Here is a 10,650-nt window from a genome sequence, read left to right as displayed (position 1 = left end):
TTTGTAACTACTTTTTGTCCTATTGTGATGTAATATTCTCTTGTTTATATGTTTTGTTCAATAAAAAAAATAATAAAACGATTCTCTTAAAAAATATTTAGTTATCAAGGTTCAATGTAGTCAAGAAAGCAACGCGTCATATCGGCGGAGTTTATACTGTTTAAATATCAAGGATTTTTTTTTAATGCTGAGCATTTTCTGCAGAAATATTGACGATACTGCAGCTATGTCAATCAACACAAAACACTTAATTCACTAATCATCTGAAACGAAACTAAGTCGAATACAAATAAATAAATAGGCAATATGGTCGGTTGAACAAAACAGATTGGGATGATGGGTTTGCAGCCAGTAATAAAACAATGTGTGCATTTTGGCCGTGGCTTCCTTATTTAGCATGAAACCACAACGTGAAACCTCTTGAGTAATTGCAAAACACAGGAATTTGTGAGATTGTATAGTCTGGTATTGGGAAGAAGTTTGGATTTATTTTTAGTTATAAACTATCTAAATTCAATTACTTGTAAATGTAAATGCAAGTGTAAATGCAAGTCTTTATCTTAAACAATCTATGTTAATGTGATTAATTTCCTATGAAGGCAAAACCCTTTATACTCTTTAGGTAATGTTTTTAATAAGGTTACTTAAAATGTATGCTCAAATGAAGATTTAAAATACAATAGCTGGCATATGAACATGCATATACATAAAACTCAAGACGTACATTCAACTCTCCTTTTACTTTCAGCTCCTGGATCAATTGCAAGCCTTGCAGTTCTCAAGAGCAAGCAGTGCTCTATTTTAAAAAGTTTAAGTTTTCATTACTTTGTACTTACTAGTTGACTTGTTAACTATAAAGAAGCAAAAACGATTCTCATTTCTATTAATTTTATTGAATGTTTGCAAGACTGATTTTGTTACAACAGGACATCAAGATAAAATGGTATCAACTATCTTACGTAAAAATAACTGTATCTACGTCTTAAAGATAACCTTTTCTTGGAAACTTATTTGGTGATGGTATTTGCATTCATACTCTTCCCACTCCCACTTAGGACAATATATGGTGTTTTCTGAGATTTCTGTTTCTCTTGAAGCAAAGCCACTGTTCCCAGCGGGGTATCACTACTGCTCATCTTCTTCAGCAGGGCCTCTTCTTCCAGCTTTTTCATCCTCCTTTCCGTCTTCATCTTACCAGAACCTTTTCCATGGAATCGGTGCGAGAGCTGCCTAAACGCCTCTTTTGGAGTGAGTTTCCGCCCTGACTCATCCACATACTCAATCTTGACATCAGGTTTATAGCTCTCTTTCTCCTTGAAATCCTGTGTGAAACCTCTGTACTCTTCTCTTCGACTGTACTTATCATCAATGGTCATCTTGTCTTCTATGCAATAGTTATCATTAGGCAGAGCACCTTTTGGTGCTTTGACACGGGCCACCTTTTGCATTTGAGTGTCCAACAGACCTTTATTTTTGCACAGCATCAAGGCAGCAGCTAGGCCAGAGTTGACAATAGGCTCTTCATCCAAGATGGTAGTGGAGGCTGTGGAAAAATCAGGCTGTTTTTGCTCTTCATCCAGGTTGACTGTACTCCACCCAATGTTCTCATCCAACTCAGAATCTGAATCCCCAGCGTCATCTTTTTCAGCCTCCTGCTCAAAATCCATAATGTCTTCTTGATCCTCTCTGTTGCCTGAAAGCCCGTAAGTTGGAATGTCACCAAGAGTTCTGCAAAACTCAGAGGTAGCATTAAAAACAATGTTGTTCCTCTTGTCTGGGTTGTTGTCATTGTCATCTTTTTCCAACACTTTTACCTTCTCTGCCACCTTCTCCCCCGAGTCTTTGAGAAGCTGCTTTTGTTTGAGCTTCCTTTGCTTTTCTAGTTGTTTCTGTAACTCTTGCTCTGCCTCATCCTCCTCAAGTACAGCTGGCTCAGGAAGTATGAAGTCCTCTTCATCGCTTATGTCCATTTCTGCCATCCTGATGTCATCAGACATCTGGGGGACATCTTGTGTCACACTTGTCTCTTCTGCCACCATCTCCTGGCCTTCCTCTCCTCCCTGCCTGCGGCCCCGACCACGTGATCTGGAACCGAAGTCAGAGCTGCGTGTGTCATCCATGACGAGTTCCTCTGGAACTGACTGCTTCTCCTTCTTTCTGATCTTTTTGACACGACGCTTTGTTTTTTTAAAGCCCACCATTTCCTCAGGTGTGAAGTACTCTGTGGCAATAGTGAGTGCAGGCATTTCCAAAGACTGGGCCTGGTTACGAAGAGACTCCCTAATGGCCTGAAGCTCCCGTTCCCGCTCCCCCTCAGCAAAACCCCCCGTACCGAGGCGGAAACTCTTCTTCTTTTCTCCATCAATCTCCTCATCATACTTTGACAGCACTGACCGGGGCTTTAACATAACCATATCGTCCACACTCTCTTCTTCTTCATAGGGCTTGTAATCAGGCTTTTTCTTCTTCAACTCTACATTCTTATCCGCCTTTTCTCTATCCACTAATCCCACATTCACGAGGACGTCACCCTTTTCTTCAAGCACACCTTTGTCTTGCAGTGTGAGGATAACAGTCTCACCCTCTTCGAAAGCCTCCATCTTATGCTGTACTGTGAGCCCTTTGAGATCCCGAGATGTGTAAGAATCATTTTTACTCTGCGCAAACTCTTGCTCCACCAGACTGCTTACACCAAACTCTTCGTCCATTTCTTCCAGAAGCTTTGCTCTTTTTTCAGCCATTTCCTTCTCTTTTGACAATTTACGGCTTTTCTCCACCCAGGCAGCTGTGTCTTCCAGCCAGTCGTCATCAGCTAAGGTTTTAACTTTCCCCAGTTTCTGATTGAGAATACGTTTTTCTTTCATTGCTGCGAGCTTCTCTCTCATCTCTTTCTGCTGCTGGATTTGGACAGGGTTAATGGTCACTGCGACAAGGGGGTCCTCCTTTGTGCCGAGCTCCTTCTTGTTTTCGTTCAATTCCAGAGGCTTCAAACCCAGCTTAGCTCGGAGTTTGTTGGTCTCCTCAATGCTGAGTGACGCATCCCCACTCGCAGACTGCGGCTCTATCACCGAGCTCTCCTCATAAGCAGGGTCGACCTTCTCCTTCTTCAGCCGCGGCTCCCCGCTGCCTTTCTCACCTTTGCCACGACCCTCTCTTCCACTTCTCTCTCTGGACCGGGAGCGTTTCCTTTTCTCCTTTTCGCGACCTCCGTCCCGTTCCGCGTCTCTGTCTCGTTCCTTGTGGCGGTGTTTCTTGTGTTCGCGACGACGCTCCTCGGTATCCTTGTCGCGGCCCTTATCCTTGTGTTTCTTGGAGGAGCCCATCGTTTCCTCAGACGGCTGTTAAGGTTTTAAAAAAAACTGGTCACGGTAAAGTATCCTCAAAGATACTCAGGTAGCCAATAATCCGTCGATATAACGATGCGTTTCCTTAAAAATAATAATAGTAATGTCGCGTTTCCTTATCTAACTGACCCACGTCGCAAGCTAGCTAATCGGCTAAATAACGACGTGACGTCGAAAAAAAAAATCTTTTTTTTTTTTTTTTTTACTTGTTAGCGGAGGTCCTTCCAAATCTGTGTAAAATTCCGCGTCAGTTACAGTCGCTGAAGCGGGGGGAAAATAAGCCTTTTCCTCCCCTTCGGGCTTGCGTTTCTACGGGTTAACGTTAGCCGAACAACGTATTCAGCCAAACGAAAACGACTGCGACCTGCCTTCCGCTTCGACTCACAATATACTTCCTGTGGTCAAACGAACTACCGAACCATAATAGGGAATACTGCCGCCTACTGTACCGGAATGTGGTTACACCCGGGGCACAAAGTCTGCATTCATCGATGCCACCCTCTGAATTTGGCGTTCGATTAAACATCAAGGTTTGTACGGATGTTGATGTCATATTATCAGTAAGGCAATACCATATGTTCATAACAGGGGAGCTTGTATTCAAATGACGATTTAGGCCTCAAAGCTATTGCCTACGGCGATTTTTATCAAGACGGCTAACGCGGGTGACATTCCCTCACTTCGGATAGCTGTGTAGCTAACGGTAGCTAGCGCTAATATTCAGCGAAAGGCGAGCGAGTTAACACTACTCGAAATCGTTGCCAATCGGCGACGTAAGTCATTAAGCGGTAGATTGGTCATTGCGCACCACGTTAGAAAATAACGTCTCTAAGACCAACTGAGTAAAATTCCGACTTCCTCCGGGAGGCGTGTTTTGCCTTTAGCTTAGCCTCGCGTTAGCTTGTGTTTGTTTCAACCTGTTGCGGGACGTTGTTACTTGGTTGATCGTAGCTAGCAAGGTATTTATATTAGCCGTTGCTGGGCGGTTAGCCTGGGTTATGCTCTTATATGCCTAGTCGCTTTTTATTACAGTCAATTGACGATTGGACATTGCGAGAATGAAGCTAGCTATCCTAACTGTGTGACGGCGTTGGTGGAGTTATCCCGCGGATCGAGGGTAACTTGAGTTGCCATGGCGATTCATAGGCGGCTAACGCTGGCACTAAAATCAACGAAGAAGCGACCCAACGCTAAGCAGCCAACTGTCAGTCAGTTGGCTTAGTGGTAATTATAGCCGGCGAAGTTGTAATATAGTGGTTCGTGTGTCTGTTTTAAGTCACCTTTGTGTGTAATATTTGCTGTACCTTTCGAACAGAAGCCTTTGTTGTCGAGTGAGCTTCAACTACTTGAGGCTAGTAACGTGGAACCGTTAGCTAGCTACCTCATCTTCTAGCTAGTTTTTGTAGCTACGGTGGCGCTAACTTGCTGCGTAGCGGAGGTAATGGTTTGTTTGGGGTAGAGGGTTCACCCGGGAAACCGAGTGTGCCAAACTTGGCAGACGACGCTTTCGACATTAGCTCAAAGACATAAATCCCCAACAGACCGACATAGATCGCCGCCAAAATAATTATTTGTGTTGGATAACCCAATCCACTTTACCGTTACTAACATAACCGCTACTGGTATTCCTGGTTTGTTAGCCGTCAGCTAGGTAAAAAGTTCATGCTGTTGGTTTTCTCCATCGTTTCACTCATCGTAACGTTATCGTTATTTGCATCTTAAGTTAGCAATTAGCTTGGCTGTAAAGTGTTGTCAATGGCGCTTTGGGTGTCAAGATAAAGCGCTATATAAATATAATCCATTAATATTATTATTATTAGTATTATTATTAAATCTGACGCACAAACACTGTTATTACGTTGCTTTTAAGTTTGTCTTTTGCCTTGCCCTGATACTTGCCTATTGCCTAAACATGTTTAAACGACAATTTGGGATTCTTCATAATCTTATTCAGCTAGATTCTGTATTGTCCCCTGTTTTCAGAACATTTATTGGTTATTTTATTTCTCTGCACAGTGACCGTTTATGCACACTTTGAATTCCTGCAGGCAAGTAGCTGACATGGCAACAGGGGGCACCTCTTTTGATGATTCCGAGGAACAGGAACTGCACAACTGGACTATAACCAATGGCAGTCTGGAGGACAGGCTTAATAATACGGTAAAGTTATGTAATATAGGCAGAATCTGATGGACAGTAGTCACATAGAGTCAGTTATACTGGCATTGGGTGCACTGCAGGAAATCACACTTGGTAGTAGAGTCAGCCACACAAGCAATGGCCAGACTTTCTACATGTATCATCATCTGCCTTATGTTCAACAGTGATGACTTTCTCCAGTGTCAACCTACTTTTTTAACTGCTAAACTTTAAAAACTCCATTTTAAATTTACATAAGTCTTATCATTAGGATGCACGTTTTTGTTGTTGGTCAGGACTGGGGCGTGCAACGGAAGAAGGCCAATCGCTCCTCTGAGAAGAACAAGAAAAAGTTCTCTTCTGCGGTGGCAGAGAGCCGACTGACGAATGACATTTCCCCAGAATCCAGCCCGGGGGCTGGTCGCAGGAGAGCGCGCACTCCTCACTCCTTTCCCCATGTGAAGTATTCCACGCAGATGTCCGTCCCTGACCAGGCTGAGCTGGAAAAGTTGCGTCAGAGGATTAATTTCATGGACATGGATGAGGTAAAAAAAAAAGACACAATATACAAAGAATTATAATCCTATTGATTTGATGAGTCCACAAAGTTCCAAATGAAAGTATGTTTTTGACTGGAAACTTGAGTGATGATTTGTCTGATTTGCCTTGTCCTCCCGTTGCAGAGAAGCATTGGTAGTGACTCCCAGGGACGTGTCACAGCTGCCAACAACCAGCGACAGATAGGTGGAGAGAACAAGAAGCCCTTTAACTTCCTACCCCTGCATGTAAACACTAACAAAAGCAAGGACCTGGTCATCCCTTCCTCATCTGCCCCAGTGACTCCTGCTAGCTCCAAGGAATCTAAGAAACAAAGCCCAGGGCTCAGGGACACACTGAGTGCAGTCTTTCCTAGCAATGACACTCTGGGGCTAGGTTGTGGCAGCATCGAGAGAGGGCCATCTGCACACAGAGACTATGGGAGAGGAGAGCCTATCATTGACAGCAGCCAGGTAACATTTTGTTTTTACTGGTATTGACTTATGCAGGCTTATTCTAGTTACATATTTGATCATCTTTGTAATTGTTTATTGTAGGGATGCTCATTTTGAATTTTTTTCCTGACCAGTTACCAACGCTCATTAACCGGTCATTAACCATTAACCAACAAGATGAAAATGTACTAGATCAAGTGTCTGTGAAATGAAAAAGTACCAAGAAAAATTGGTTTTTTTTTCCAGACAAAGGGGTTTATTTTTACTTGTGCAAATGGCCGCATAAACAGCAATGGAACATGAAAACATTGTCACATTATCACACACCCGCAGCACTGCTGTGAACGAAATAAAACAGACTGAATAAAAGAGACCAACAGAGCTACATGAAAAATATTTAACTTAAATAAATGTTAAAGTAAATTCTAAATAGTAGCCTGACTTTCTAAAGAACAAAAACAGATTAACAAAATGAAAACACACACTGAATCCTCCGGCGCCAAATGCACTGTATACACTGTATAATCAACATAATAGCCTAGATATCCAGTGTAGGAAAATACTTTATAACTTATGAGAATAAAGAGCTAGCAGCCAGACTTTCTAATATTTAAACAGATTTACAAAACGAAAACACACATTTAATCCTCTGGCTAATTAATTATCAAAAACAGCCAACAGATTAATAAAACGAGAACTTTTAGTCGCACTTTCAGGCCTCAAAATAAAATAATCAGGCCAGGCCTATCTCAGGCCTCAGCATAGCGGACAGCTTTTCTACTGGTTTTTATTCAGAAATAGCAACATGTCGACATCCTGTGGGGTTATTCTGGAGCGCAGTCTGTTGACTGTGAGACCCGTGGCTGAGAATACCTGCTCAGATGGTACAGATGTCCCAGAAATGCAGAGATAGCACCTTGCTAGATTGGCCAGCCTCGAGAAGCGCATCTGATTAGTTTTCCACCAGTCAAGAGGATTCGTATCCAATGAGCGGGGATTGTCTCTCATGTAGGTGTCCACCTCTGTCTTTGGGTCATTAGCATGTTGAGAGGTGCTGTAGTCGTCTTCCAGGAGCAACATCATGGCATTTCCTTGGCGGTGTTGTACGACTCCAGCCTGGACAGCAGGCACCGCTGTCTCGTCATCTCCCCCAATAGTGCCAGCGCCAGGCTCATTTTCATCATCTTCAGTGGCTACTTCAGCAGTAGCACAGATTTCCACAAGTTTTGCTTTTGCAGTTTCTCTCTCCCCTGGTGCAAAAAAAGGGAGATGTTTATGGCGAGGGTCCAGGACAGAGGCAATCAGTGCTGGTTTGGCCACCAACTCATCCGTGTCAACCTGTGGTGAACAATATAGCCTAATTAATGGACCTCTTAATTCATAACAGACTATTATGTCAATGATAATGATAATAATAGGCTAATAGTAACAATACACACTAGGAATAGTAATATGCTTGGGTTAATAATAATAATAATATTTGAATAGTTCTACTGTGGTGGACTGGCGGCCTGTCCAGGGTGTCTCCCTGCCTGCCACCCAATGACTGCTGGGATAGGCTCCAGCATCCCTGCGACCCAGAGAGCAGGATAAGCGGTTTGGATAATGGATGGATGGATAGTTCCTAGGCTATTTTAAAAATACACAGGCATATATTAACCCTCTAGGTAAATGAAATAACTTACCTTCATGTGGTCACTCAAGTACTGCCAAACCTTCGCCTTGAACTCTTCATCCGTCATCCTCAGCTCTCATCAGGTGTGTGTTTAGGAAGCTGAAGGTGATGGGGTAAATGTTGGAAATTGACACCTCCTTTTCTGTGGACAGGCGCAATCTCCTCCATTATCTGCCAGTATTTGTCCAGGATCTCAAGGCTTCTGGCTTCTTGCAGCTTTGTTACTGTTTGGTCGGACAGAACTGCTGTAACTGCCCACCATTGTTTAAGAAGTCTTACAAATATGTCGCACACCGAATTCCATCTAGTCTTGCATGACTGGATGAGCTGGTATTTTGGAAGTTTCATTTGTTCTTGATTGGCCTCCGGTGTCTTGCATGCAGGGGTGCTGTGGTTGCAGTGCCTGACAAGTCGCCCGGCTACAGCGGTAACCCGATGCACATACACGTTAACGCCATCATTTACTGCCAGCTGCAGTGTATGCGCAAAACAGTCAACTGAGTCCCAGTTTACCTATCTGGGAGAGTTAGCGGCAACGATGTTACGTGCATTGTCGTGGACAAATGCAGACACTTTCCCAGTAAGTCCCCAAGTCTCCACTGCATCAGTTAGTTAGTTGAGCTGTGAGGTTGTTAGCCGTGTGTATGCCTGGCATACTCTGTGTTAATAGGACAGCCGATTTAACCTTCCAGTCCTCATCGATATAGTGGCATGTAACTGTCACGTAACTCTCCGTTGTGAGCGTCGTCCAGTAGTCGGTTGTAAGAGCCACAAACTTAGTGCTACTAAGTTGCGTTTTAAGCTCTTGTTTTTTCTCTGCAAAACGGGCTTAAATTTGACGGGTAATAGTCAGTGTTGATGAGATTTGGTATTTAGGCTCGATATAGCCCAGTAGCTCTTGAAAACCCTCTCCACAGACCATGCTGATGGGCAAAATGTCTTTCTCCACCATTGAACAGATTCTCTGAGTTATCTCTTCAGACCGCCGCGCATCACATCTTCTCCCTGCTAACATGGAGGCCAAAGTTTGTTGTCCTCCATCACTTGATGCTTGTGGTGGATGTTTGCTTCGCAAGTGGTATTACATTGTACTTGTAGTACTGCTATATTTCAGTACTGCATTGCATATTTTACAAATAACGTCGTCGTCCTTTTGGTCGAAATGGTCCCACACAGTACTTCTTTTTGCTCGCTTAATTTTGCTCGGGCACAGCGAAATATGATTGTAGGCACGTGTGGTTGGTTGCACGTGTCGACACGCCACCATGAGTTGATTGATATGTACAGCCCATTTTTCTTTTACTATGCAGCAAACTTTTCTTAATTACTTTTTAAAGAATATATATGTATTTTTAACCGTTTAACTGATAGTCAAAATTCTTATCATCGGTTCACAGCTAAGCGGTTAATTATGAAAATCTCACATTTATTGTAGGATTGAGTAAGTAAATGGCATCGTTTTCACCAAGTAAACAACTAACTAAACTCATAAAAAAGAGATAACTGGGTAGATGTCAGGCCATGTTTTTTTTCCTTCTATGAATTCTTAATTTGTTTTACAGTATTCTTCCTTTCATGTTTCTGTGGTAAAGGACTGAACCTTGTTTCATTCGTTTGGAGGTTTCATTTGGCTTTGGTCACACTTTGTAAACTTTGATGTGATGAATTTTTCAAATTAAACATGTTATAGGTAATATTGTGGTTTTCATTTTGTAATTTCATTTTTAAGGTTCTAATTTTCAGCATTATGACCTAGTGAAAAATAGTCATTTTCATGTGTAACTTTAAAAAACGCTGATATGCACATTGAAAGAATCGATTTATGGTATTGGGTATAATATTGGACGTGGTAATTTTGAAGCGGGTCTTGATCATCTAAAGATTCTTATCTGATATACTTCACTCTCAAGGAATCAGAATTAAGCTGAAAGTTATTTTAGATAATTTACATTTCACTTGTTTTTGGTGAACAAGATTAAAGTTGCACCTCACAGTTTAGTTTTTTTCTTTTGTTTAACTATGATAACCTTATTTGGGAAGATATTTGCAAGTTTTATTATCTTTGCCAGGCGGTAGCCTGGAGGGGATTATGCGTTTGGTCGTGTGTGTGTGTGTGTGTGTGTGTGTGTGTGTGTGTGTGTGTGTGTGTGTGTGTGTGTGTGTGTGTGTGTGTGTGTGTGTGTGTGTGTGCGCGCGTGCACATGTGTGTTTGTCTGCAGCTAATCTCACATATTACTGGACCTATCAGCCTAACATTTTTTGTGCACAGTTCTGACTGTATGATCAAGAACCTCATGGTTGCATTGATTCAAAACCTTTGAAAAAGGTTGTTCTCACTAACGCTGCTCCCTCTCTGTTGCTGCCCGATCTGAGGCGTGCATGTGTATGGTTGATTTAGATCGGGTAGCGACAGTGTGTGAGTCTTCAAAATAAATGAGAAATCGATTGTATTTCGCAAGTCAGTAAATCAGTCACTGCTGATCTCAGCACAGGAGAACTG

At 42.5% G+C, this 10,650-nt stretch overlaps 2 protein-coding genes across 8 annotated transcripts in view; one reads left to right on the top strand and one right to left on the bottom strand.

Annotated features, from left to right (window-relative positions):
• Nucleotides 1-877: 877 nt before the first annotated feature.
• Nucleotides 878-3,685, bottom strand: sart1 (spliceosome associated factor 1, recruiter of U4/U6.U5 tri-snRNP). Its single transcript, XM_056280232.1, has one exon. The coding sequence runs from the start codon at nucleotides 3,321-3,323 to the stop codon at nucleotides 1,008-1,010; it is 2,316 nt and encodes a 771-aa protein (XP_056136207.1). The 5' UTR covers nucleotides 3,324-3,685; the 3' UTR covers nucleotides 878-1,007.
• Nucleotides 3,686-3,810: 125 nt separating this feature from the next.
• Nucleotides 3,811-10,650, top strand: part of pcm1 (pericentriolar material 1) — a 44,920-nt gene continuing 38,080 nt past the window's right edge. For all 7 annotated transcript variants that reach the window (XM_056281053.1, XM_056281048.1, XM_056281052.1 and 4 more), the window contains exons 1-4: nucleotides 3,811-3,874; nucleotides 5,393-5,504; nucleotides 5,780-6,028; nucleotides 6,167-6,493. In XM_056281053.1, coding sequence (XP_056137028.1) covers nucleotides 5,406-5,504; nucleotides 5,780-6,028; nucleotides 6,167-6,493 — 675 coding nt within the window. In that variant the 5' untranslated portion in view covers nucleotides 3,811-3,874; nucleotides 5,393-5,405. The remainder of the gene's footprint in view (nucleotides 3,875-5,392; nucleotides 5,505-5,779; nucleotides 6,029-6,166; nucleotides 6,494-10,650) is intronic.

The sequence above is a fragment of the Lampris incognitus genome, chromosome 5, assembly GCF_029633865.1.
Source record: "Lampris incognitus isolate fLamInc1 chromosome 5, fLamInc1.hap2, whole genome shotgun sequence".
Classification (NCBI taxonomy): Eukaryota; Metazoa; Chordata; class Actinopteri; order Lampriformes; family Lampridae; genus Lampris; species Lampris incognitus.
This window is presented reverse-complemented; position numbering and strand designations above follow the sequence as displayed.

Coding starts and splice junctions, on each gene's coding strand:
- sart1 (XM_056280232.1), bottom strand. CDS start 3,323: ATGGGCTCCTCCAAGAAACACAAGGATAAGGGCCGCGACAAGGATACC.